This window comes from Panthera pardus, unplaced genomic scaffold (assembly GCF_024362965.1).
Source record: "Panthera pardus isolate Hobbes unplaced genomic scaffold, ASM2436296v1 HiC_scaffold_17, whole genome shotgun sequence".
In the NCBI taxonomy this organism is placed as follows: Eukaryota; Metazoa; Chordata; class Mammalia; order Carnivora; family Felidae; genus Panthera; species Panthera pardus.
This window is the reverse complement of record NW_026526732.1, coordinates 46,734,462-46,762,371: the sequence shown is the minus strand read 5'-3', so window position 1 is coordinate 46,762,371 and position 27,910 is coordinate 46,734,462. Positions and strand designations below refer to the sequence as shown.

General features: G+C 41.2%; 1 protein-coding gene, 1 long non-coding RNA gene and 1 pseudogene across 9 annotated transcripts in view; 1 reads left to right on the top strand and 2 right to left on the bottom strand.

Moving 5' to 3' along the window:
* The window catches only part of DSE (dermatan sulfate epimerase), an 80,700-nt gene extending 75,263 nt beyond the window's left edge, over nt 1–5,437 (top strand). For 4 of the 5 annotated variants that reach the window (XM_019438926.2, XM_019438927.2, XM_019438928.2 and 1 more), the window contains 2 exons: nt 212–419; nt 2,765–5,437. In XM_019438926.2, coding sequence (XP_019294471.2) covers nt 212–419; nt 2,765–4,514 — 1,958 coding nt within the window. In that variant the 3' untranslated portion in view covers nt 4,515–5,437. The remainder of the gene's footprint in view (nt 1–211; nt 420–2,764) is intronic. The other variant, XM_053904550.1, reaches the window with a different exon arrangement.
* An 11,474-nt stretch (nt 5,438–16,911) lies between these two features.
* Nucleotides 16,912–18,398, bottom strand: LOC109260598 (DNA-(apurinic or apyrimidinic site) endonuclease-like; annotated as a pseudogene).
* Nucleotides 18,399–18,669: 271 nt separating this feature from the next.
* Nucleotides 18,670–27,910, bottom strand: part of LOC109260605 (uncharacterized) — a 37,490-nt gene continuing 28,249 nt past the window's right edge. For 3 of the 4 annotated variants that reach the window (XR_008422910.1, XR_002077079.2, XR_002077077.2), the window contains 2 exons: nt 26,489–26,675; nt 21,844–23,236 (listed from right to left, as the gene is read on the bottom strand). This is a non-coding gene — a long non-coding RNA (uncharacterized LOC109260605). Of the gene's footprint in view, nt 19,037–21,843; nt 23,237–26,488; nt 26,676–27,910 lie in introns of those variants that run through there. The other variant, XR_002077078.2, reaches the window with a different exon arrangement.

The following is a 27,910-nucleotide window of genomic DNA, read 5'->3' as shown; positions in this document are numbered from 1 at the left end:
ACAAACTTGTACACAGGATTTGTGGAAGGGCTTCAGAGGGATTCTGATTAACTGGGCTGGAGTAAAGCCTGGACATTGTGTTTTTGGTTTTTTAATCCGGGATACAGAATTGATTCTAATTTGCAACCAGGATTGAAAAATCATTGTTTAGATCTTCATGGGAGTATGCAGTTTTACATTTATCTTAATTCTGTCAAACCTCTTACCCCAGGGTTTCAAAGAACTGTGGCTATTGCAGACTCCAATTACAACTGGTTTTATGGTCCAGAAAGCCAATTAGTGTTCCTGGATAAATTTGTCATGCGTAATGGCAGTGGTAACTGGCTGGCTGACCAAATCAGGAGGAACCGTGTGGTGGAAGGTCCAGGAACACCATCCAAAGGCCAGCGTTGGTGCACTCTTCACACAGAATTTCTCTGGTATGACACGTGGGTCTAGGGGGGCGGGGAGGGGGGGGATTGTGCTATGACACGTGGGGCTGTCTACGGGGGCCGGGAGGGGGCAATTGGGCCCTGGGGATACAGGGTGCTAGTTTATTGCAATTAAAAAGAACAACTGTCTAAAGTACTTTGTAACCCTTTCTCCATGCCCCCTCCCGCCTTGCAGCTTCAATTCATATCACAGCCTTTGACACTGCTAGAAACATTTAGAAACAGTTCCTTACATGTAAGATCTCATCACTGTTTGCGGTTTTTGATTTTCTCACACTGGGAGATGTCTTAGGCTCACATATTTAATAGATGTGCATGTTTTGATTTCCATCATTTTTGAAATCATATAAAGAGAAAAGTACAAAATTTAGACTGGGATTTACTCCGACAATCACACCAAAGAAATAAATAAATAAAGGTAGTAAAATGTTTTGTTTTAGTAAATGGAGCATTATAATCTTCTAATAGCAAAGCTGTTACTAAATTTTCAAAACTATTTAAAAGTGTTTGACAGTATTTGACAGTTTCACTTTGATAATAAAAGAACCATGTAATTTTTTTTGCCTTAATCTTTTAAGCCCAGAAAGAGAAGCCAGGGCCTCCTGTTTAAAGTTCTGCCAAGTATATTGTTGGCATCCAATAAGTTAAAATAAAAATTACAGGGAACTGGTTAATCATTAATCCTTGATGTCTTTTCGAGCTATTGAAATGTGTTTTCAACTCCAAGATAAGCTTCTGTGGTTTGCTCTACTTCTCTTCATTATTTTTTTTTTAATTTAAAAAATTAAGAGAGGACAAAGACATTAATAAAGTTAAAACTGGTTATCCTTTAACCAGCATTTTAAAAGACTGTTGTCACAGATAAAATAGTAATTTGATGTGATTTCACTTACCCTAAATATATGACCAGGAGAGCCCTATAAAGCTGACTCTAGGAGTCAGATTAATGCTAAATCTCACTTGGTTCAAATTCTGCCATTTATAGGAATATGCAAAGTGACCAAAGTCAGAGAAGTATTACCAGTTTGTCTTGTATCTGGATTTTTTAAATCACAATAATTAAGTCAACATTATTAACTAGACCTAAAAAGAGACACAATTTCTGATGGCCTGAGATTCTAGAACAAGAGACAAAACGGCCAAAACCAAACACCAGTAAGATTAACTCTACCATTGGTGATTGATTCATTTCAGAGAAAAGTATCTAAGAGCTAATAATCTAGGCCTGCCTTTCTTCCCTTGAGCAGTAAATCATCCAGACCTGTCAGAAATGTTATCTCAAATCATCAAAAGCAAACAGTCTTGTTTATGATTACTTTGGGGACCTCTCTGAGCCACAAACCTGTGTTCTTAATCACTGTGAAAGTTTAATGTTAATTATTGTATAAATTTGACAATAAGCATTGTCATAAATAAAAAAACGAGAGGCCATTTATTGTCCAAAATGCATGACATCATCTGCAGATTAAAACAAAACCTGTGGGTCCAGGTAGGCACTAGTAGCCACAATTATAAATCTCCTGGTATTAATAGTTTCTTGAGTTTCATCCACTTGCATTCGTTTTTTTTTTTTAAGTTTATTTATTTATTTTGAGAGAGAGTACACAGAAGCGGAGGAGGGGCAGAGAGAAGGAAAGACAGAATCCTAAGCAGGCTCCACCCCATCAGCACAGAGCCCGATGTGGGGATCGAACTCGTGAACCACAAGATCATGACCTGAGCTGAGATCCAGAGTCAGATACTTAACCTGCTGCGCCACCCAGGCGCCTGTCATCCACTTACATTCTTACGTGTGGTATTGGTAGTAAATTTTATCTAGTGTGTGAAATTCAATTCTATTTAAATCTATTTTTTTAGAGGGTGAAAGTACTCTACCAAACTTTCAGTAATATCAGCCATGACAGAACAGTACTTCCTAACAACTTGAGGCTTGTTAGAGTCTAGATCCTAACACGGGGTTCTCTAGAATAGGCACCCCTGGACTCGTTTAGATGGGAACTTAATTCTGTGAGCCCTGGTCATTTGGATGGCAGTTCTGAAATCGTTACGTGAAGAACGTCCCTGTAGTATGAACAGCAGCAGCCATTTCAGGCTCAAACCCGAGGATCCCACGGTGTGAAGTACTCCTCTCCCATTCAGCAAGGGTGCTCCCCTGTGCATGCTTATCCACGGGTGTTTCCGGAAATGTCCCGCATACAGAATACACTGCCGGCCCTCTGGGGAGCGTTGTGTTGTTTCCTCGAGCCACGTCACAAAGTGGCATCACAGTCCTGATGTGTTATTTTAACTTCCACCAGAAACCCATTTCATTGTTTAAAAATGAATCCTTTCAGGTATGATGCCAGCTTGAAATCTGTTCCTCCTCCGGATTTTGGCACCCCTACGTTGCATTATTTTGAAGACTGGGGTGTTGTGACTTACGGAAGTGCCCTGCCTGCAGAAATCAATAGATCGTTTCTTTCCTTCAAGTCAGGAAAACTGGGGGGCCGTGCAATATATGACATTGTCCACAGAAACAAATACAAAGATTGGATCAAAGGATGGAGAAATTTTAATGCCGGGCACGAGCATCCTGATCAAAACTCATTTACTTTTGCTCCCAATGGTGTGCCTTTCATCACTGAGGCTCTCTATGGGCCAAAGTACACCTTCTTCAACAATGTTTTGATGTTTTCCCCAGCTGTGTCAAAGAGCTGCTTTTCTCCCTGGGAGGGTCAGGTCACGGAAGACTGCTCATCAAAATGGTCTAAATACAAGCATGACCTGGCCGCCAGCTGCCAGGGGAGAGTGGTTGCAGCAGTGGAGAAAAATGGAGTGGTTTTCATCCGAGGGGAAGGTGTGGGAGCTTATAACCCCCAGCTTAATCTGAGGAGCGTGCAGAGGAATCTGATCCTCCTTCATCCACAGCTCCTTCTCCTCGTGGACCAAATACACCTGGGAGAGGACAGCCCCTTGGAGACCGCTGCAAGCTTCTTCCACAATGTGGATGTTCCCTTTGAGGAAACAGTGGTAGATGGGGTCCACGGGGCTTTTATCAGGCAACGGGATGGTCTGTACAAAATGTACTGGATGGATGATACCGGCTACAGTGAGAAAGCAACCTTTGCTTCAGTGACATACCCTCGGGGCTATCCCTACAACGGGACAAACTACGTGAATGTCACCATGCACCTCCGGAGTCCCATCACCAGGACCGCTTACCTCTTTATAGGGCCGTCTGTAGATGTTCAGAGTTTCAGCATCCACGGGGACTCCCAGCAACTGGATGTGTTCGTAGCCACCAGCCAGCATGCCTACGCCACTTACCTTTGGACAGGAGAGACCACGGGACAGTCTGCCTTTGCACAGGTCATTGCAGATCGTCAGAAAATTCTGTTCGACCGGAGTTCAGCCAGCAAGAGCACCACTGTGCCCGAGGTGAAGGACTACGCTGCTATTGTGGAACAGAACCTGCAGCATTTTAAGCCAGTGTTCCAGCTGCTGGAGAAGCAGATCCTGTCCCGAGTCCGGAACACAGCTAGCTTTAGGAAGACCGCTGAGCGCCTGCTGAGATTTTCAGACAAGAGGCAGACGGAGGAGGCCATTGATAGGATTTTTGCCATATCGCAGCAGCAGCAGCAGCAGAGCAAGTCAAAGAAAAACCGAAGGGCAGGCAAACGCTACAAATTTGTGGACGCGGTCCCTGATATTTTTGCACAGATTGAGGTCAATGAAAAAAAGATTCGACAGAAAGCTCAGATTCTAGCACAGAAAGAACTGCCCATAGATGAAGATGAAGAGATGAAAGACCTTTTAGATTTTGCAGATGTAACGTATGAGAAACACAAAAACGGGGGCTTGATGAAAGGCCGGTTTGGACAGACGCGGATGATGACAACTCGCAGCAGAGCCCCTTCCGCTTCGTACACCAAACTATTCCTGATCCTGAACATCGCTATTTTCTTTGTCATGTTGGCAATGCAGCTGACTTATTTCCAGAGGGCCCAGAGCCTGCATGGCCAAAGATGCCTTTACGCAGTCCTTCTCATAGACAGCTGTATTTTACTGTGGTTGTACTCGTCCTGTTCCCAGTCACAGTGTTAGCGCTAAAGCCATGCGTTGTCAGATCGTTGTGTGGTGACAAGAGTCTATGCAAAAAAAAAAAATAAAATAAAAATTGCCCTAGTTTGTTACTGGACTTTTTATCTCAGATTCATTTTAACAAATTAAGGGGAAGATTTTTTCATACAAGAAAGCAGGGATATGGAGAAATCGGAATTGGAAAGGCAAAGGTTTATCAGAGGAAGAAGAGTAGCTTGGTTGTCCCATGGTGTTTCTGGAAGTAACTGGCTTGGCTAATTTAGCAATGCATATAATACTACCCTTAGAAGAAACAACAAGTCTGATTTTAAGTAATATTTTTTCTTGAGATAAAAAGATTTAGATAGAGTTGGGTTTTATTAATATTAATTTAATGATGTTTAGCAGTTTCCAGATACTATTTTATGGCAAAGACTGAAGCCCACAATAATGAGAAATTCAGAAAAATTTTAATGGTGGAATCATGTTGAAAAATAAGTATTGCTAAGTCCTGGGATGGCAGTGTTCACTTCCTTGGAGGGTAGTTCATCAGTGAAGTGACAGCAGGATCTGCATATTGGATTACTATTCGGACAGCATAATAAAATGATGACAGATGATCATTAAAAAACTGAAATATGTTTTTCTGTAGAAAACACATCAGTGAATGAATGTTTCCTTGATGTTGGTCTCTGCACACACATAATGCATCCATTGGTTGTTCAATAAATAAGACAGTTACAGGCAATTTAATTTTCTATTTTCCTTATATGGAAAACTGTTATAGACCCAGTGACTCAACTTCAGAATAAAATATTTTATACACCGAACATTGATTTCAATACCAAAGAAGATGGGGGAAGCTAAAGTTTGGATATGATTCTTATGTTTTTTTAATAGAAAACTTTAAGTTTATTTTGCTAAATAAACATCATAATTATGATTTATCTATAGTGTCTTTCTTCATTGTTGGATTACATTAAATGTGTGTGCAACAGTTTTGAAATCTTTGAAGAGAGCTGTTTATTTGGACCATGCATCACTTAAACTTATAAAGTAGTGTTTGAATTGAAAGAAGTACTTTCTCTGCTACGTACCTTTTTTGTTGTCTAATCCTATTTTAAACATTTGGAACAAAAGCCAACTTCTGATACTTAAATACCAAACTTAAAAACATAAACTTGCTATAGTTATTTTAGTTAAGTTCTCAGGTGGTAACAGGAGCACAGAGTACTTGAAACATATTCCACAGTTTATATTTCAGCGTAAGAAAATTATCTACTTCCAGGGAAGTTAAGAGTAAATTATCTGACGTTCCACATAGTTGAGTCTTGCAGATTTCCTCCTTGAAAACAGAAAATATGCTTAGCTCAAAGTTTACAGTAAGAACGCATGCACTGATTTGTAGGTTTAAAATAGTAATGGCAGTCTTTTTACTTGTCCCTTTTGTTCATGGACATATCAGTAAGTAACAGAAAACAAGGAAATGGAGAAACTCTTAGAATCACCTTTTTTGCGGTTCAATTTTGAACCTTCTTACGTAAAGTAAACCCAGGTTTTAACTTTTAACTGTGCTTCACTCATTACACTTGGAATCTAGAAAATGACTTCTGAGGAAGTATTTTTCCTTCTTTCATGGAAGAAGTCTCTAGGGAGGATGTCATTACACACTGTTTAAAAGAATAATGTTTTCAAAAGAATAATGCTTCCGTTTGTCCTGCATGGATGCTGTTACTGGGATTTAAACTTGCTTTATGTGACAGTTTCTCCGTTTACTTAACCTCATTCAAGATTCCTCTCTTCTGTTTTTCATTCAAAAGGATGAATTATCTGAAATGATCAAAAGCAAATTTAGGAAGAAAAAAAAAAGGGAAAATTGCTCTTTGAGGCTACCAAGCAAACCTGATCTCAGATCCAAAAACTCAAGGCATACTTTCTAATACCGATTAAAAGCACAAGTGAGTGCCAGATTCAGCTCTCCTTTTGTTTTCGTTAGGTTAGGGCAGACAGTGAATTAGTCATCATAGCATGGCCCAGTCTAACACATTAGCTCATTTTTTAAGCAATTTTTTAAAATATGGTAATCATGCATCCTTGAAGCAAAATTCATTAACTGGGTTTTTTTCCCCTTCTAATTGGACCTCATATTTCACTTAAAAGAAACTTCCAGAGGCAGTGTCTTAAGTGGTTAAGTAAAAAAGAAAATGCTGAAACAAATCACAGCTCTTTATAGTGAGACATGTTTTATATCAGGGATAGGCATATTTGAATAAAACTAAGCAACTCTTTGTCCCAGAAAACCAAGCAATGTTAAATCTCCCTTGTAACAGAGTAATCAATTATGGAATCTGTTTCAGGGCTGCTCACTGAAAGGAGTATTTCAAGTTCACTGAATAATATAAGCTGTTTTTCAGGGGATTGGCAGGACTCTAGCCTTAACCTTAAAAAAAGTTTGGGAATTAATAGCATACACATTTTGTGCAGTGGAAGGGACATGCATATTCCCTGGTTGTTAACTGATTAGCTTACAAACAGCCATGAAGATGGATGAGACGTATCTACTAAGAACATTCTTTTGAGATCATTGTTATAATTGTTAATAAAGTCGGTGGCAGGCCTTGTTCTGGAACTGTTTTAATGATTAAAACTTATTGTATTGCCTAGAATATTGAATTAATTCTTCCACGAATATTTAGTCATGATTTTAAAGAAGTAGCAAATGTCCTAAGTTTGATAGTTTTAACAGAATATCATGCACACTGAATGCTTTTTTGAAAGAAAAATTTACATTATGATTTAATCTGTTAAAAAAAAAATCTTGATAGTTTACAAAACTGCCCACAAAGGAATTTGAGATTTCTCCAAATTTTTCAGAGAAAGCAAGTTGTGAAATGTTGTATTTGTAAGTTAAAAACTACATTCATGTTTTTCCTTAGAAATATAAACAAGATTAAAATGGATATGATGATGGGGAATAGGCCCATGTAATTTATCATCTGAACTAGGCACTTTGGAGAGTTAAAGGAAGAGCAAACTACAGATATAAACCAAGACTGTTCTGGGAACACTAGGACATATGGTCATCTATGCCATAGACAATTAGTTAATTCAGGAAATGAAAGAGGTTAGGGAGGTGCATGCAAAGGTCTCACTTGTACTTTAGTGCTAAAAAAGGGACTTGAGATGATCTGATTGTGCCTCCAAATTCTACAGGTGGGGAAACAGTCTTCAGCAAAGGGGCTTTCCTCTCTCTCACTTCCTGTCATGCTTATTCCTGCGCTCATTCCATTTCCGTTGGCAAAGTCCATTGGCTTGATTCTCCCGTCTTTAGGATCACATTGAGAAGAGGTCAGTTTCTGCAGCTTGTTTAGCTTACTGGCAAAGATAAATACTTTCCCAGCAGTGTTTCAGCTATTTGCTTTATGCTGTAACACAGATAAACTGCTGACATTTCTCAGGAAATGACTGCAAGGAATCATGCAATCCACTCCATAGTCTAAATAGTTAATTTTCGGTCCTCTATTTTAACAGGTTCAGACACATCACCACTTGAAGAACAAAGGTCGAAGTTGCACTGTGACTTTCTTGTTCTTCTGGGCTGTATAGTTTCCCTCTCTTTTGGGGAAAGAGGTTTTTGGGGGTTTCTTTTTCAGTTTTAGATTTTTTCCCCAAGTTATAAACATACATGATTAAAAAGGTAAAATAGTACTAAGAGGCTTGCATTTTTATTTATTTTTAAATGTTTATTTTGAGAGAGTGCAGAAAAGCACAAGAGGGGGAGGGGCAGGGAGAGATGGAGAGGAAGAATCCCAAGCAGGCTCCAAACTGTCAGTGTAGAGCCCAACACAGAGCTTGATCTCATGAATCATGAGACCATGATCTGAGCTGAAATCAAGACTTGGACACTTAGGGGAGCCTGGGTGGCTCAATCGGTTAAGCGTCTGACTCTTGATTTCAGCTCAAGTCATGATCTTACAGTTCGTGAGATCCAGCCCTGTGTCAGGCTCTTCTGCACTGACAGTAAGGAGCCTGCTTGGGAATCTCTCCTTTCTGTCTCTGCCCCTCCCCCACACGTGTTCTCTCTCTCCCTAAATAAATAAACATTTTTTAAAAATTAAAAAAAAAAAAAAGGCAGACTCTTAATCAGCTGAGCCATCCAGGTGCCTCAAAAGGCATGTAATTTTAAACACATCCTGCCCACTCGTTTTTCACTCTAGGTTCATGCTTTCCAGAAGTAACTAATTTCTGATTGTCTTAGCTGTTGTGTCCGTTATGTCCTTGTTTATGATAAGGTCTAAAACTTCTTACCAGTGAAGAAGAGGATTTAGCTCCCTTGTCCATCTCCTCTCTCTTCACACCTGTTTCATTCACCCCCAACCTTCTAACAGAGCTATCATAATTTTTGGTTAAGTCACCATTCAGCATTTCCATACTTACCACCATGATAAGTAGGACCTGCGGGTTAGCCATGTAGAGCACTATCTTGCTTCTTTCCATGTAGAACTTTGGTTTCCCCAAGGTTAATGACTATTTCTTTTTTCCATTTGCTTAGTTGTCAAGCAATTTCATTTCATCTCCCAGTTTTTCCAATAGGAGTGGGACTCTCTTCCCTCAATGTTCAGTCACCTCTATGTAATCGGATAGCCCTTTGTGTTCTTGGGACCAGCCCTCCTTACATGTTAGTTGTGCTCAGATCTCTTTTCTCCATCATTCTGAGGATTCTGTGTGCCTTTTTCTGTGTAGATCTTCTGCTGCTTGAACTTCATGCTTCCTTTTTCTTCATTAATATCTTTTTTTAACATTCATTTTTGAGAATTGAGAGATAGAGCAAAAGCCAGAGCATAAGTGGGGATGGGACAGAGAGAGAGGGAGACACAGAATCAGAAGCAGGGTCCAGGCTCTGAGCTGTCAGCACAGAGCCTGGTGTGGGGCTCGAACCCAAGGACCACAAGATCATGACCTGAGCTGAAGTTGATGCTTAACTGACTGAGCCACCCAGTTGCCCCTCCTCCCTGAGATTTCTGAGGAAGAACACGTGAGTGGTAAATATCTTGCCCCTTTGCATATCTGAAAAAAATTTTTATTCTCTCCTTTTGATCAATCACTTAGCCAACAACTACTGTAGGTTGGAAATAACTTTTCCTCAAAATTGTGATGGCGTAGCTCCATGACTTCCCAAATGTTACTGAGTTTTCTCCTCGACAGAGCAATTTTCAGCAAAGTCTCCACTCTCCTCCCTGGTTACTTCAGCGGAGGGATGCTGGGGGAAGGAGGCGCTTCATAAACCTAACTGCCTGTGTTCTCAAGGTCATGGAGGAAGGGAGCTAGAAGTCTCACTTATTCTCTGATTAAGCTCAGCATCTCCACTCTCAGCTGTGTTGTGTCTTTAATTCAGAATCCCTCTTCTCAGTCTCTCTGGAGAGGCAAAGCCTCATCTTCTGCTGGAGTCCAAGTGTGCCTCTGCCTGCTCTGTGGTTGGATTTTCCACTTCCAACTGCATTTCCCCCCCACCCCCCCCACCCCCGATCAGGGGTGCCTCCTGCCAATTCCTGAGCCTCCTTGCAGTGCTGCGGAGCAAACTGGCTTATTTCTGTTGACAACCCCATTCTCTTGCTTGCTTGGATTCCAGCCTCCTCTTTAATTACCATCTATCCATCCATCTTCTCTCAGCTTCCACAGTCTTATTCCATTCTCCATTCATTCATTCTACAAATATATATATATATATATATATATATATATATATATATATATATAATTTTTTATTTTTTATTTATTTTTTTGAGAACCCACTTAGTGCAAGGCACTGTTCTATTACTTAGAATATTACATTAGTGAAACAAAGATTCTGCCTTCTTGTTGCTTACGTTCTAGGGATGGGTCTGACAAATTAGCATAATTTATAAGTGAATTACATAGCCTATTAAAGGATGATAGGTGCTGGAGGATGTAATTGAGACTGAGAAGGGAAGGGTGTAATTTTAAATAGGGTGGTCAGGGTAGGCTCCATTGATGTCCCCACTCCCGTTCTCCTTTTCATTTTTAAAATCCTTTTACTGTCAGTTTAGTGGAGTCTCAGGAAGAAACAGATATAAATTGATATTGAACCCAGTATGTTTAACTGGAAGCACCATATCACTTTTTAAGAGAGTTGGTAAATAAGAATGACAACAGCACACTTTTACTGAGCACCTACTATGTTCCAGGTACTGTTTTAGGAGCTAGAAATTTGGTAGAGAACAACAAAATAGAACCTGGTCCTTGGGTAGTTTATGTTCTGATATGAGTGGGTGAGTGGGAGAGGCAAGTAACAACCACAATAAAAATATAATATGTCAAGTAGGGTAAGCATTATGGAGAATAATGGGAAGGGATGTAAAGTGATGGTGAGCTGGTACTATTCTATAAAAAGTGGTTTCATGTGTGATACATATGAGCAGACACTTGAAAGAAAGGAAGATTTCTAGGAGAAGTGTGTTCCAGATGGAACAGAAGTTACAAAGGCCCTGAGGTCACTATGTGTTTGATGTGTTTCAAGAACAGGAGGCCAGTGTGGCTGGAGCAGAATGGGAAAGGGGAGAATATTGGGAAGCAAGATCTGATTATACATTCCCTCACGGATTGTAGCAAAGCCTTGGATTTTGAGGGGGAGAAGTCAGTGGGAGATGTGGCCAGCTGCAGGAGAAATAACCAGGGAGAGGTGAGTCCAGGAGCTTGTATATTTTCTAGACACCCAAATGGTCCTAGAATCCAGGAAGAGGCTGTGGCTGTAGATAGAGTTGTTGGTGCCTTTTTTTTTTTTAAGTTTATTTATTTTGAGAGAGAGAGAGAGAGTGGGGGAGGGTCAGAGAGAGAGGGAGAGAGAGAGAATCCCAAGCCGGCTCCATGCTGTCAGCACAGAGCCAGACGTGGGGCTTAATCCCACGAACCATGAGATCACGACCTGAGCCAAAATCAAGAGTCAGACGCTTAACTGACTAAGCCGCCCAGGCGCCTCAGTTGTTGATATCTTTTTGAAGGTTAAATGGAAAATCCCTAGCTGTGTAAGGGGAGAAATGCATTCTTGGTAAGTGGAATAGCATAAACAGATGTATGAAAAACCAAGACTTCTTCAAGAATTGACGCAGATTGATGTGGTTGGCTCATAGGGCATGAAATGGGGAGTGGTTGAAGATGAGACTGGAATGGAAAGCCGGGAGAATATTAAAGTGGACTTTGAAAAAATAAAGAAGTAAAGAGGACTTTGTATGGCATGTTAAGGAATTTGGACTTCATTCTGCAGTGAGGGCTCCTCAACCTTTCTTATGCTTCAGCATAACTGAGGGATATAAACAATGCCTATTACTGAACCAACATGGCAGTAATTTTCACCAGGTGGGATGTGTGGATAGGGTGGCTAAGGGGACTTGAAGGAAGGGAGGTAACGATAGCACACATCCATGCATGTGTGTGTGTGTGAGGTTTTGAAAAATCCTTGAAGTGGTGCTCATATGCCCCATTTCCCATCCGTTCACTCTAGTGGAAGTTTTCCCTCTAGTTGGAAATCACTGCAAGCAATGGAGAACCATTGAAAGATTTTCTTTTTAAATAGACAGATTTGCATTTTATTTTCATTAAATTTTTTGAGCATTTATTTATTATTTTTTGAGAGACAGAAAGAGACAGAGCATGGGCAGGAGAGGGGCAGAGAAAGAAGGAGACAGAATCAGAAGCAGGCTGTAGGCTCTGAGCTGTCAGCACAGAGCCCAATGCAGGGCTTGAACCCATGGACTGTGAGATCATGACCTGAGCTGAAGTTGGACACTCAACCGACTGAGCCACCCAGACACCTCACAGATTTGTATTTTAGAAAGACAGCTTTAGCTTCAACACGGGATGGACCCAATAGGGAAGAGATAGGAAGTTTTTTGCACAGTCCTTCCATAGGTAGGAGATAATTCGCTCTTTAAGTCTAGAGAGGGAATATTTAAGATCCAGCTCACAGGCAAAACATGTGACCAAAGGGATATATATTTTGTGGAAGGATAGGTCAAAAGATGATAAATCCAGGGGCCCTCAGGATGTATGTGTCTCTGCGTCCCATTTACTGTAGAAGAGCACAGTTGCCTGGCACACCTCTGCTCCGATCCTCTTGACTGTCCCTTAATAAGCTTCGGAAATTGTCCAAGTCTTCCTGCCACCTCTATTTTCAGCCTGCCTGTTTCAGTGACTCCACATAGATTGGTGTGGCTGGGGTAGAGGGTGTACGATGGAGGGTAGTGGAAAACAAGACTAAAAAATTAGACAGTGATGGGTGCCTGGGTGGCTCAGCCGGTTAAGCTTCCAACTTTGGCTCAGGTCATGATCTCACAGCTTGTGAGTTCGAGCCCCGCGTCGGGCTCTGTGCTGACAGCTCAGAGCCTGGAGCCTGCTTTGGATTCGGTGTCTCCCTCTCTCTGCCCCTCCCCTGCTTGCTCTCTCTCTCTCTGTCTCTCTCTCAAAAATAAATAAACATTAAAAAAATTTAAAAACATTAGACAGTGGGGTAGAGGAGATGCCCCTTCTCTCCCCTTAATTTTTTAATTTCTCCCCTTAATTTTTTAAATAGTACCAATTGTATGGGCATTTTGATTAATGTAGGCAGTTGAAATACCTTCTAAATGGGAAAACTAGAGGTGCCCCTTCCTCCTCCTGCTGTCTCTGGAAGTTATAGGGCAACTTTGTCATGGAAGGATCATGTGACTTTAATGGTGAGCCCCAAAGGAAACACGAATGATTGGGGGTGGGCTTTTGAAGCTTTGGTTTAAGGTGGATTTTTTTTTTTAACGTTTATTTATTTTTGAGACAGAGAGAGACAGAGCATGAACGGGGGAGGGTCAGAAAGAGGGAGACACAGAATCTGAAACAGGCTCCAGGCTCTGAGCTGTCATCATAGAGCCCGACGCGGGGCTCGAACTCACGGACTGCGAGATCATGACCTGAGCCAAAGTCGGCTGCTTAACCGACTGAGCCACCCAGGCGCCCCAAGGTGGTTTTTCTTAAGGCAAGAGCTTCTAAAAACATTTCAGTCAGCTCACACTTTCCAAATTAAACAAGGAGAAGTGATTTTAGTATATATTTAGGAATTATTTTCTGAATAAAAAAAGTTTCCAATGGTTTAGGCACCTTCTTTTCCTTTCAAAGAAAGTGTAAGAACAGGATATTGGAATTACCCTTCTCTGTGAAGGGGACATACTAGCAGTCTTTTCTCCTTTTCACTTTTTAGCATTTGTTGTTTACCACTTTTTAATTTTGTCCAGGGTAAGAGACCACAGGTAAAATACAGGAAATTCTCATTTATTGCCTTCCTATGCAGATAATCTTGATTCCTTAGTTCCCTCGCCCCACTCTCTAAGGAATCTGTTTTAGTGACAAAGCGTATCCATGCCATTTATTCGAGTTCTGAGGAGAATTCTTGGAGCACTGTATATATTTAAAGCTCTGTTCCTTATACAAAAAGGACTGAAGGAAGGAAAATGTGATTATTTTGAAAGATGAATTCACAGAACTTTTTATCAAAGTTGAACTATAAATTGAAATAACAACTGAAAACATCACTATTACTGAAAATTGCCCTTGGGTACCTCACACTTAGAAGACATAAAGAGAACATAAAAATCACTACTCTGACTTCCCCACTACACCACAAACCTTGAGGGCAGCGATTAGGTCTCCTGCTCATTGTGTTTTTTATTTTTTAATTTTTATTTATTTTTTATTTTGAAAGAGAGAGAGAGAGGAGGGGCAGGGGAGAGGGGCAGAGGGAGAGAGAGAAGGAGAGAGAGAAAGAATCTCAAGTGGGCCCCATGCTGAGCAGGGAGCCCAACACAGGGCTCAATCCCACGACCCTGGGATCATGACCTGAGCTGAAATCAAGAAGCAGATGTTCAACCAGCTGAGCCACCCAGGTGCCCCTCCTGCTCATTGTATATACATGATTCTTACACAGTGCCTGGCACATCCATGGTATTCAAACAATATCTGACGAACTGACTGATGGAATACATGAATGGAATGTAGTCTCAGAAGACCTTAACATGTAGAACTCCAGCTGGTACAATGAGCTAACGTCACTAACCTCCCACATCACGGTGAACTTTGGCCCTGAGAGATTCTCCAACTAGATCCTAGAGCTGTTTCAGCGTTGAAATCTCTGGGCTATGCGGTGGTTCTAAAATGCAATCTCCAGGACAAGCCACATGAGAAAGACAGATGTGAACTGCTGCGCTATGGCTGTAATACATGTGGTGGTCCCAAGTGGGATAGAAAGCCCAGATGCCAAAGCACGACTTAAAATAACACACCATTTGTGTGGGATGTTGTAAACCACCAGTAATCAACAGAGTGTTGCTAAGCTTCAGGAATTGCCCAGGAGAATGCCTTTTGAGTTCACGACATTGTGCAATGCAGCAAGCAAGGCGACGCCAGCACAGCTGACTTCCTAGAGAACACAGGACAATGTGGTGTGGGTGCAGGGGATGTGGGCAGGCAGTGTGGCCAGGAGGGTTGATTATTCAGCTGGCTTTGCAGCCACACCTACACGCGTGGAGAGTCACGCCAGGGCACCTAGGAGAACATCGGACTTCCTGGAGAAAACTGGCAAGCGGAGGAGCTCATATAAGTTACTGCATGTTTTCTCTACTTCTAAATAGAGTTTCTGTGTTGCTTAGTGGATGTTTTAAAAGTCTTATAGATGATGAGAGGACCTTTGTGAATTTACTGCTTAGGAGAGGTCATTTTTTTATTTAAAAAAATAATTTGGATGCCAGGGGAAGAAATAGGGAATGAAAGGGCATTTGATAATTCTGTAAAATAAGTCTTGTTTTTAAAATAAGATATAAAGAGGGGCGCCTGGGTGGCTCAGTCGGTTCAGTGTCCGCCTTCGGCTCAGGTCATGATCTCACGGTTCGTGGTTTTGAGCCCCGTATCGGGCTCTGTGCTGACAGCTCAGAGCCTGGAGCCCGCTTCGGATTCTGTGTCTCCCTCTCTGCCCCTCCTCTGCTCTCTCTCTCGCTCTCTCTCAAATAAATAATCATTTGAAAAAAAATTTTTGAAATAGGATATAAAGAGCCCACAATTCATGAAAACACTGTCCTCTCCATGTTTACACCATTACTATGTTAAAGCATATGGGCGAGCAGTGATAATAATAGCCATCTTACTGAGACCTGTAGAGCAGGAATTTTGCAGACATCTGCACACCACTTCGGTAAGGATGTAAGGAAGATATAAGCTATAGCCCCATCTTATAAATTAGGAAGCTAGGCTCAGCAAAGTTAAGAAATGGGACTAGAGATGCACAGAAATCATTATGGACTATTTTATGAACCTCAAAATACAACAATGTTTTGGGGCACCTGGGTGGTTCATCATTTAAATGGCAACTCTTGATTTTGGCTCAGGTCATGATCTTGTGCGGTTCGTGAGTTCAGGCCCCATATGGGGCTCTGTGCTGATAGTGAGGAGCCTGCTTGGGATTCATTCTCTCTCTCTCTCTCTCTCTCTCTCTCTCTCTCTCTCTCTCCCTCTCTCTCTGTCTCTTTCTCTCCAAATAAATCAAAAAGGTAAAACAATATTTTAATATTTGCTTCTAATACTTGAAATGTTCAAAATGCCTCATTGTAACAATTTAAACTATTAATTGAGTTATGAGCATAATTATGTGAAAACTACTAAAGTGTCACTGCAGTTTCTACCTTTAATCTTGTGAAACTGAAAACAGCAACAAAAGGGTTTTGTTTTTTTTTTTGTGTCAAAGTAGACTTTAAAAAATAAGATAGACTTGGGGCACCTGGATGGCTCAGTAGGTTAAGTGACTTCAGCTCAGGTCATGATCTCACAGGTTCTAGAGTTTGAGCCCCCGCACCGGGCTCTCTGCTGTCAGCGCAGAGCCCATTTTGGATCCTCTGTCTCCCCCTCTCTCTGTCCCTCCACTGCTTGCTCTCTCTCAAAAATAAATAAACATTAAAAAAAAAAGACTAAAAGACACCCCCGTATTTTATTTACTTATTTTTTTAAACTATGGCTCTTTATTTTCAAGTGGACAATTCAGAGGAAGTCATCAGTAGCTTTTGTTTAATGCAAAAAGAAGAAGAAGGAGAAGTAGAAGAAGGAGGAGGAGGAGGAGGAGAAGGAGAAGGGAGAGGAAGGGAAGGAGAAGGAGGAGGAGGAGGAGGAGAAGAAGAAGGAGGAGGAGGGGGGGGAGGAGAAAAGGAGAAGGAGAAGGAGAAAAATCCCACCAAAATAGAGAGAAATTTTGGGTTTAAAGGAAACCTGAGTATCTCTAAGAGCCTCGTTGAAGGATTCACATTTTTAGAAGGGAAATACAGTGCAGGTTTCTCCAGAGAGCAGGGTTTTTTTTTTTTTTTTTAAGTTTATTTTGAGAGAGAGAGAGAGAGCATGTGCCCGAGAGAGAATCCCAAGCAGGCTCCCCACTGTCAGCACAGAGCCCCACACGGGGCTAAAACTCACAAACTAGGAGATCATGACCTGAGTGGAAATCAAGAGCCCGGTGCTTAACCGACTGAGCCACGCAGGCACCCCTCTTCAGAGAGCAGTTTTTAAAGAAGTTGGGGATGGGTGTTAAGTTTTAAGGCTAGCTTGGGGAACTTACTTCCCAGGCTTAATTTAGGGAAGGTGTCAAAGTGCTAGGTATAGGGTGATGGGACACTGGTCACAGCCCAGGATTGTGGAACAGAACTTGCTGTCACACAGTGCAAGGTAACAGAGAGTGACACAACAAAAAATGTAATCAAGATTGCCAACCAACATTTTGGTAGGCATTCATCATGTAGGTCCAGAGGTGCCCCCAACTGTCAGTCAGTGGTAAGGCCTGTAGCAATTCCCCCAAAGTCTTGATGCTCTTGTGGAGAGAAGCCAGCATTCTTTTTGTTTCTCTTGGGGTTTTAAAGGTCCATTTCTTCCTGAGCCACAGTGAGGCCGCACATAGCCCAAGGGGCTCACGGGCAGCCAAGCCCTTCAGGAAGTTGTGAAAGGCTTCCCTCCTGCGTGGCTGGTACTCCAGATGCATTAGACCTTGCCTGGGTTAGGTACCTAGGCTGTTACCAGCACAGAGGTGTCCAATTCAGCCAGTCACTCAGCCTTCCTGATCATGCTCCTCCACCGATGCCCTTGGAGACTTTTAGTGGGCACTGGTGGGAGGGCAGGACCACGCCACCGTACCTTCCTTGTCTCACGCCGCTGACCAGTACTGATGGGATAGCTCAGGCAGCTCTTGAAGTTCAGCTGGTAGTTTGTTCTCTGAACATTTGGTCTGGTGGAGGCACAGGATATCTGGGGCTTCTTCCTTTACCCAGTCTCAACCTTTCTTCTTAATCCAGACTTGAAGCCCACCCACATTCCAGGTGCAGATCTTGAACGTGTCCGATTTGCCACTGGGCAAGGTTTTCCCATCTGTGGGGATGGGGGTCCTCGTATACACTCCCCCTCTCCTGCTGCCTTTTTTCCATTTTCCTTTGCTCCTGCCTTACTCTTCTTGACTTCTGGCTCAGTCTTGGGCTCTTTCCCATCTTCTGCCACAGTTCGATTTTCCCCATGCTTCAGCAACACTGTAACGAATGCCCTTCTGAACCTGCACCTCGCTGCCCACCAGAGCAGTATTTTTACCCCGTTACGTTCTCGGATCCCAGCCTGGCTTGTCCTCTAAAAGACAACCCCATATTCTAGAAATTACAACTATTTGTCGTAGTTTAAGATTCTGCAGCACAGCTTACACAGGGCATCAGATATATCATCAGTGCAGAATCAGACTTCTGCTTTTTGTTTCTGGTCTCATCTTAACACCCAAACTGTGAGTCACTTTGATTCTTATGAAGTAGCAATGCTTCATAAACATAAAAACAAATTATTTACTGATTTCTTCATATTCATCCCTTAATATTGTTATCTGGATTTTGCTCTTACTCATAAATGTTTGTGGGTTTTTCAGGTTGTTTGAAATGAATGAAGTCATTGTAAAACTATAATGCTGGCTTATATTGGCTGGCTAATACTTTATATAAAAGAAGTCTACCTCATCTCCCTCTCTTAAAGACAAATATTTGTCTGAAATAATTATTAACAGGTGTGGAGATATAAAAGAAGCTAGAAAATACTTCACAATCAATACATCTTTGAGACAGCCAATCACTTGTTACTCACATTGCTTTTTAAACTCCAGCATTCAATGGAAGGAAAGAATGAAACTGTTTTTTGTTTTGTTTTGTTTTATCTTCCTGTTTTGGAAGACTTAAAGAATTATTTGTTTTTTCACTTTTGATTGAATTTTGGCACTTTTTGGTTGAATGTTTGTAATTTCTGGAGATCATGCCTGTTTCCTTCCAGAACCAGAATTGTGGATTACAAAATGTTAGAGTTGAAAGGGACTCTGCAGATGATCTAGCCCAATCCTTTCATTTCACAGTTAAGGAGTCACCTTGCTTGGCATTTCTTCACTTTGGTGCAGGTGAAGGCGTCACCAAAACCAACATTGCCTGCTTTGACATTTCCAACTGTAAGTCAGACCATACCTTGGTTGGGGAGAATAAACAAAACAGGGATGAAAACAAGTTTATGATGCCATCAATCCAGCTGTTGGATTGTTCTTCCCCCAAATAATTTCAAGCAAGTTGCAGACTTAAATTTTTGAACTGTATTCATTTATTTCCCTGAATAAAGATAGCTGATAATTTGTTTACTAAACTGTCTTTGATTCTCTGTTAGATGATCAAGTCAAACGTTAACACCCCATAGAGCCTAAGAGCCTATTATGGCAGTGAACTAGCGCCCTCTAGCACATTTCTGAGTCACCACTGCTAAAAAAAATCTTTTATAAAATCTAACTGTAAAACCAAAATGACCTAAGTACTGTGCTGGGTTCTTTCCACTATCTCACTTCAATTCTCACAAAAATTGTATGATCAATGGAGACAACCAAGTAAGAGAGGCAGCTAATATGTGGTGAGAGCTCCCTCAGGAGTGAGAAGAGCGCTGGACAGGCAATGACTGACTTTGCTCAGTGACACAGTGATGAATACGAAGAGGCCCTGGCCCTCTGGGAGCTCCCAGATTAGTAGGGGAGACAGAATTCTGGAAAGGATTGCTGCAGTAGGCACCGTAAGGACTGTTGCAGACTTATTTATTTATTTAATAGTGTGGAGCAAGGAAACAGAACCACTAGCTCCACTTGGGGGTCTTAAGGATAGCCTCAATGAAAACATGACATTGGACGAAGTATTAAAGGAGGAGAGTTGTTTGCCAGGTGAAGAACAGAGAAACGGCATTCCAAGTAGCAAGCAGAGCTAATGAAAAGACACAACTGAGGAACACTGTGATAAGTCAGTACAGGTAATGTAGGGGGCAGCGCTGTGGGAAACTGGGGTGCAAGGGATGGAGGGGACAGAGGTGTCTGGAACAGGACTGGGAAGAGATTCCATATAGCTGGGAATACAGAACTTGTCCTCTTGACAATGGGAATATTGAGGATATTCAACCAGAAAATAATGTGACTGTATTTCTTTCTTTTTCTGCCTGATAAGTTAAGAAAACATAAGCCACAGTCAGAAAACTAGTAAAACAAATATACTGTATAAAGCATAGTTATAAAGCAAATACTTCCGTGCCCCTCACCCTGGTATAGAAATATAACTTTGTGAACACTCCCCCTTCTTTCTATCCCAGTCATAATCCCGTTCAAGCCCCAAAGACAGTAATCATTGTGTCTGTGATTCTTCCTCAACACTTTCTTTTTCTTTACTGTTTCATGACTTTTATAAACATCCTCAGAAAATAAAATTTTATTTTAACTGTTTGTGAACTTTTTATAAATGGAGTCATACTTAAATTTTTCTTTGTGTTTGATTTTTCTTGCTCAACATAATGTTTTTTTAAAAATATTTTTTGTTAATATTTACTTCTTGAGAGGGGGGAGGAGGGGCAGAGAGAGAGAGAGGGAGACACAGAACCTGAAGCAATCTCCAGGCTCTGAGCTGTCAGCACAGAGGCAGACATGGGGCTTGAACTCACGATCTGCGAGATCATGACCTGAACTGAACTCAGATGTTTAACTGACTGACTGAGCCACCCAGACAGCCCAACAACATAATGTTTTTAACATGCATCCTTGTTGGTTGTCGCTGTGTCAGCGTTTATTTATTTACACTGCTGTATAGCATTCTCCTGTTCGAATATTTTGCAATTTCTCCTGTGTGACGCTGTTGGATACTTATTGACTTTTTTTAAACCAGTTTTTTCCTAATACAAACAATACTGCTATGAGCTTTTGTACTTTGTACTTTTCACATGTGCACAACAGTTTCTCCAGCCTAAATCAGATTTCTTTCAGGAAGCTAACTCTGTCTGATAGGACCGTGTGGCATCAGCTAGAGTGGAGTGAGGGAATAAGGGCCTGGTCCACTTTCAGTGAGGGTGGAGAAGAGGTCCAATATGAGGGACGGTCCTGGGGCAGCACCGAGCTGCACAGGAAATGGAGTGGCACTTACAGGTGACCCTCAGTTTTCCAGCTTGAAAGACTGGTATCCTTAAGTGACATCAGAATTCTGGAGGAAAAGTAAGTTTTGGGGGAAAATGAGTTCTATTTTGGGTTTGAGATGATTGCTGGACATAAGCAAAAATGTCTGCTATAGGAAATCAGAAATACCCATAGAGAACTTAGGAAAGGGGAGGACTGGAGATGGGGATTTGGCAATGGTAACATACAGTTGGTTGTCAAAGCCATGGGAAAAGAGAGTAACAAGTAATTGACAGCACGTTCTGAGCATTTACCATGTGGCTGGCACTAGTCTGAGAACGTTACATGTATCTCAAGAAACAACAAGTGTTGGTGAGGATGTGGAGAAAAAGAAACCCTTGTGCACATTGGTGGGAATGCAAACTGGTACAGCCACTGTGGAAAGCAGTATGGAGTTTCCTCAAAAATTTAAAAATAGGACTACACTGTGATCCAGTAATCACGCTACTAAGTATTTACCCAAAGAATATGAAAACCTAATTTGAAAGGATACATACACCCCTATGTTTATTGCAGCATTATTTACCATAACCAAATTATGGAAGTGGCCCGAGTGTCCACTGATAGATGAATGGATAAAGAAGAGGTGATATATTTATATACAATAGAATATATATTATTCAGCCATAAAAAAAAGAATGAAATCTTGCCATTTGCAATGACATGGATGGAGTTAAAGAGTATTATACTAAGAGAAATAAGTCAGTCAGAGAAAGACAAATACCCTATGATTTCACTCATGAAATTTAAGAAACAAAACAAATGAACAAAGGAAGAAGGGAGAGAGACAAACCGAGAAACAGACTTAGTTTTTAAAAAATGTTTATTTATTTTTGAGACAGAGAGAGACTGTGAGGGGGGTAGGAGGGGCAGAGAGAGAGGGAGACAGAGAATCCCAAGCAGGCTCTGTGCTGTCAGCGCAGAGCCCAATGTGGGACTTGAATTCACGAGTCATGAGATCATGACCTGAGCTAAAACCAAGAGTGAGACACTTAATCAACTGAGCCACCCAGGTACCCCAAGAAACAGACCCTTAACTATAGGGAACAAACAGATGGTTACCAGATGGGAGGTGGGTGGGGAGATGAGTGAAATAGGTGATGAGGATTAAGAGTACCCTTATCACGATAAGTATTGAGTAGTGTATAGAATTACTAAATTACTGTGTCATACAACTGAAACTAATAGAACACTGTATGTTAACTACACTGGAATTAAAATTAAAAACTTAGTAAAATTCAAAACAAGAATGTTACTTATATCAACCCATGTAATCTTCACAACAACCCAAGGAGGCACATAATACTATTATTTTCATTTCACAGATGAAAGAACTGAGGCACACAGAGGCCAATAACTTGCCCCAGGTCACACATCTAGCTAGTGGTGCACCAAAAGGAGATTATTCGGGAAGTGTATGTGGAAAGGATTGAATTCTAGTGACTACCAATATTAATGATTGGAGGAGGAGCCTGGGAAGGACACTTAGATGGACAGCCACCAAGTTAGGAGGAGAACCAGAAGAGTGTCATTAGTAGCCAAACTTTAATTAACTTAATAAGGTAAGTCAGGTGCCCGGCACTACCGGAGAAGGTCAGGTAGAGTGCCAAAGTGGAGTCACAGTCAAACTTGAGACTTAGTGTCCACAAAACCTATTCATGCTTGGCTCATTGCTCCCAAGAAAGGAAGTGAAACCTCTTTAAGGAATCAAATAATAAAATATAGACAAATTGTTATTTACCTTTGGTTGCTGTCTACAGCTAACGTAAAAAGAAAAATCTCTCCCTTAAGAAATACAGCTATGTGTGGTATGGGAAGGTGGTGGAGAAATGGGGCCGGTTGTGGGGAAGATGAGAGCTTTACACCAGACAAGTCTGCTGAGTAAACAGGCTGAGCTGGGCAGGAAGGAGGAAGTTGTGGGGGAGTCACTACTCTGTCAGCGCCTGTGGCTCCACCCCGACCCCCCACTGTGCTTGGTGACTCTGACAAAAGTGGGTGGGAGTGGGTGTCCAGATGGCCCTTCAGCTGTACCTGGAACCTGTCCTATGGCCCTGTTGTCTCCTTGGTGTTGCCCTGTTTCTCCCTGGATACGTTTACCTATTGTTTATCACAAGGTTGGCAATTCAAGAGGCTCAGACAGACGTGATCTCTGTAGAAGGGTTCAAGTTCCGAGCTGAGCAAAGTATACATGGTGCTGAGTCTGCAGTAAGAGAAGAGAAAAATCCAAGTCTGCTTCCCATTCATTCATTCATTCATCCATTGATTCACTCCTTATACCCACAGATATTTATTGAACACCTATAATGTCCTGGGTACTGTGCTAAGACTTGTGTAACCAAAGAGGAGTTAGATCTCGCCGTCACGAAACCTATAATCTAGTTGGGGAGATGGAAAAAATCGTAAGCAGCAAATAAAAGATGATAAAACTGTCATATGTAATAAGATTCAGGGGTGGATGGGGGAATTTAGAAAAACTGATCGTGTAACGCACGGTAGACCTCACGCATTCATGTTTGTGCAGTTCTGTTCACCTTTAAGGCACAGGAGAGGACCATACTCCCCCTTTCCCTTGCAGTTTGGTGGAGCCTTATGACCAGTTTGGACCAAATATTGGTATCTGACGTGGGGCACTTCCATGATAAAAATCATTTGTCATCGTCCTCACTATCTGCCCCATTGTTCCCCTGTCTTCCCAAACCCAAACAGAAGAGGATGAAATAAGGGAGGCATTTTTCTTTTTTACTTCAGCTGTAGACAACAACCAAAAGGAAATAACTTTTTCTATGTCTTATTGTTAGATTGCTTGAAAAAGTTTCACTTCCCTTCCTAAAATTGGTGGTGTTAGTTTAGCAAGCCAGTGGTGAACAGCATAGAAGCTGATAATGGAGGCTAGTGAGGCCACAGTTCTTATTTGGTTGCTGATAAAATGAACTTCTGCATTAATTTGGAAAGATTATATATATATATATATATATATATATATATATATATATATATAGCTAAAGAAAATGTGGCTCTAGGAGAAAAAATTAGAAAACAATGTTTCTAGTGTGTGTTGATTGCTGCTGGCTACATTTTGGCAAGACTTTATGACCTTAAGAAAGAACTGGTTGATTTGTAAGAAGAAATAACAAGGAATAGAAATATTTCAGAAAAATGAGGACTTGCAAAACCGGAAAACCTGACAGGTTTTAGACGCCAAACTCAAAGAGAGAATTTGGGGAAGCCTTGGAAGACCAAGTCCATTAAAATAAACTCATGGAAAGGCCAAATTAAGTGTGGCTTCTACACCTATTGGCAATACCTCTCAATAAGTTCAGAACTTTGGCGCAAAGATAAAATTAAGGTATTCAATTGGCAAAGAGCCACAGAAAGATCAAAATAAAGGTGTAGCTTTCCCACAGAAAACTATAGTCTCATGTTTACTCAGAGTACCTGTACTGGCAAGAGATAAAGACAGGTATGTACAAATTAGTGGGGGCAGAGGGAAGAAGAGAGAGAATGGGGCAAGAAAGCAAAAGCATATAGTATATCTGAGAACTATGTTTTGAAAAGAACTGTAACAGTATTGGCAAGCATATTTTACTGAAATCAGAGACAAGAAGCTTACTAAATAATTTGGGGAGACATTTACAGTCAAAGGAATCATAAACCCAACTGGACTTGTGGTCTTCCAACATTGTACAAGTAGCACATGAACTAAGAACACTAGTCTGCTCCCAGAAGAGCATATACTCATTGAGTATGTGGCCAAGGACAGTAACATAGAAGACTCTCCAGAGGGTAGAGTCGAGATTCAAGGAACATTTTTCAACAGCCTTGTTTCGGGTAGAGGCCTTTCTGGTATTTGCCCAGAAACATAAGAGGTCAATCAGTGCCTGCTTCTGGCTTCCATTTTTCCCTTTCAGAATGGAGTATTTATCGTTTTGGCCCTGTTCCTCCACTCTACATTGTCTGTGGAGGGACAGATTAATCTATTACTGTGAGTTCATGGGTCTGTAGCCCAAGAGGGGCCACATGAAGACCTAATGTAGAGACTATCATGCACTACCCAAACTCTGGACTGTGAGCTCCATGTTTGGACTTCTGCTTTTTTGTTCTTTGTGTTTTTATTGTGGCGGGGGGGGGGGGGGGGTTGGTTAGAAGGGGTGGAAAGAAGGTTAGTGAGTTCTGGAGTGGGAAGAGGAGTGAAACAAAAGAGTAGCCTATAGTAGAACTAATGATCATTCCTTTCCTTCTGGCAAATGGAAAGATTACATGTACTTGTCCCCGTACAGTAAAGTGAACCACAAGAATTCACTGAAGTATTTAATAGCTATTGGGAGATCCCCACCCCCCAGGAGCTAGGGATCTTTCTGGAGCCTCTTTTATAAGAGCACTAATCCTACTCTTAAAAACTCTCATGACTTAAACACCTCAGAATGGCCCTACTTACTAATACCATCACTTTTGGGGGTTAGGGTTTCAATGTATGAATTTTGGGGGACATATTCTGATCACATCACTGTCTATAATGAACAGGACGAAGGAACAGAAAATGTCTTGGAGACAGGATATTATGGTATTACCCAAATTTCCCAAGATGCAAATGCTGCCTAGTAGAAGAATGTAGACACAGAGAAGATGATCTATATGTTCATCATTGAAAAGCAATCCCTAAAGAGGAGAGAGTTGCTTCCTAAAGGAGCAGAGTATGCAGCTCCCAGAGCTGGAGCAAGGAGAGTGTGGGGTTCCTGGGAAGAAGCCAAGACTCCATCTAGAAGACAGTGGTGTCCCTCCAACCTGGTTTTCTAGTATCCCTGAAGATTATCTGTCAGTGTGTACAGATGAGAAGCCATTTCAATTCAGTAATGAATTCCCAGATTGCTTTCTAATATCTGCCCCAACTTCCTCCTCCTTCCATGGAAAGAGAGTAGTGCTTTAATGGTATTTCTTTTCTTACTGTTCTTGCAACTTGATAATAGCCCCCCAGGAAAGAGATCCTGGGATAAATTGGAATTCTTTTTACTAGGAATCACTTCTCTTTCCTTAAATCTGTTGCTCAGTTAGGAGCAGTCCCCAGCCTCCATTAAACAATATCTTAACTCACCAAACACTATTCGTTTTCTGGATTCTCCCCCGTACATACATGGTTTTTAAGGAAGCTAGAGCAAAACAGGTAGCTCCTGGAAACCCAGGAAAAACTTGTCTGGATCAACATTTAAAAGAAGCAATAGTGGTTTCTAAACTGCTGGAAGCTGAACTCCCTATTGCCCTTCAAAAGCTCCACAATCTAAACTCTCACCCACCTCCTTTCTTTACCACCTGGCTTTCCTCTCTGCCTTGTTTCTGTGACAGTAATGGATACATAGGAGACTCTACAGAGTAGAGCTGAAGCCCTCTCTGAAGGAGACAGATGGGTCTTTCCATCTTGTTTCCCTCAGAATTTGGACAAATGTCACCCAATCCCAACCTTTCCACTTGATCTTTTCCTCTTCGCCTCCTGCTGCTTTTTGCCACCTTCCAGTTCTCAAACACTCAGTTTCTTTATCTTCTATATTCTTCAAAAGCAGTCAGTTTCTCGCTATGATTTATTACTTTTGCCAAGGAGAGGTGAATGATTGGAATCCAGGCTCAGGGAGCAACCCTTGATAAAAGCCCTGTGTACAGAGAAGGAAGGACAAAGAAGAGCCTGTGAAAAAGCCTCTTTCCAGACTTGTTCCTCAGAGATTCTCCATTAGATCAAGACATTTCATGTTAGTGTTTTTTAATTGTAGAAGAAACATATGCATGTTTTAAAAAAGGCAAACAGTGAAGAAAGATATCCAACCAATCTCTCTCCCTGCATTCATTCCCAACCCTCTCCATTACTTCTCAGAGGTAAACATTTGATAGTATTTTTTTAATGTTTATTTATTTTTGAGAGAGAGAGAGAGATGTGGGGAGGGGCAGAGAGAGAGGGGGACAGAGGGTCTGAAGCGAGCTCTGTGCTGATCGCCCAGAGCCCCATGTGCGGCTCAAACCCACGAACCGTGAGATCATGACCTGAGCCCCCAGTCAGATGCTTAACCAACTGAGGCATCAAGGCATCCCTTGACAGTATTTTTTTAATCTTGCAGAATGGCGTACACATCTGCAAGGGACATATATACATTTTCTTTTTCTTTCCTTTTTTTACACAAATGTATGACAGGCAGAATTTTGGTTTACCTTTCCCAATTAACATGTCAACTCTGCCTTTTCACCATACTAGCACATACAGATCTACCTCAATCATGTGCACTTACTTTGTATTCCATTTGCATAGATGTGAGTGTTTTCAATATGTGGCATATTTCATGTGACTTATTTTTTATCTTATCTATCTTATTATTTTTAATTAATCTCTATACCCAATGTGGGGCTTAAACTCATGACCCTCAGATCAAGAGTAGCATGCTCTACCAATTAAGCCAGCCAGGTGCCCCTCATGTGATATATTCTTTTAGGAAAGACCTTCCACAACACTTTTTAAGTTCTCCGTTAACGTAAATTTTTTTGAGACTTTGCGATAATGTTATTTATAATTTGAAGAAACCCAAGTTTCCTCCTATTAAATTACTTTTCTTCTTTATTCTTGTCCTTTAATCTTATTTGCGATTCACCATTATTATCTTTGGAAATCCAAACCTTTGATCATAGTTTGCAAACTGGTAAACCAAATCGGCATGGCAGGGGAACTGAGGCTTGGGATGAAGCAAAGTGTAAGTAAGTGGCCATTGACAATGAAACTCTAGCACACATTAAAATCACCTGTGAAATAATTTGAGTCAAAGGAAAAACATAATTTAATTTACCAAAATCCTTAATAGACATAGGTTCTAAGAACCACGGCGGGAAAACTAGAACTTTTAAT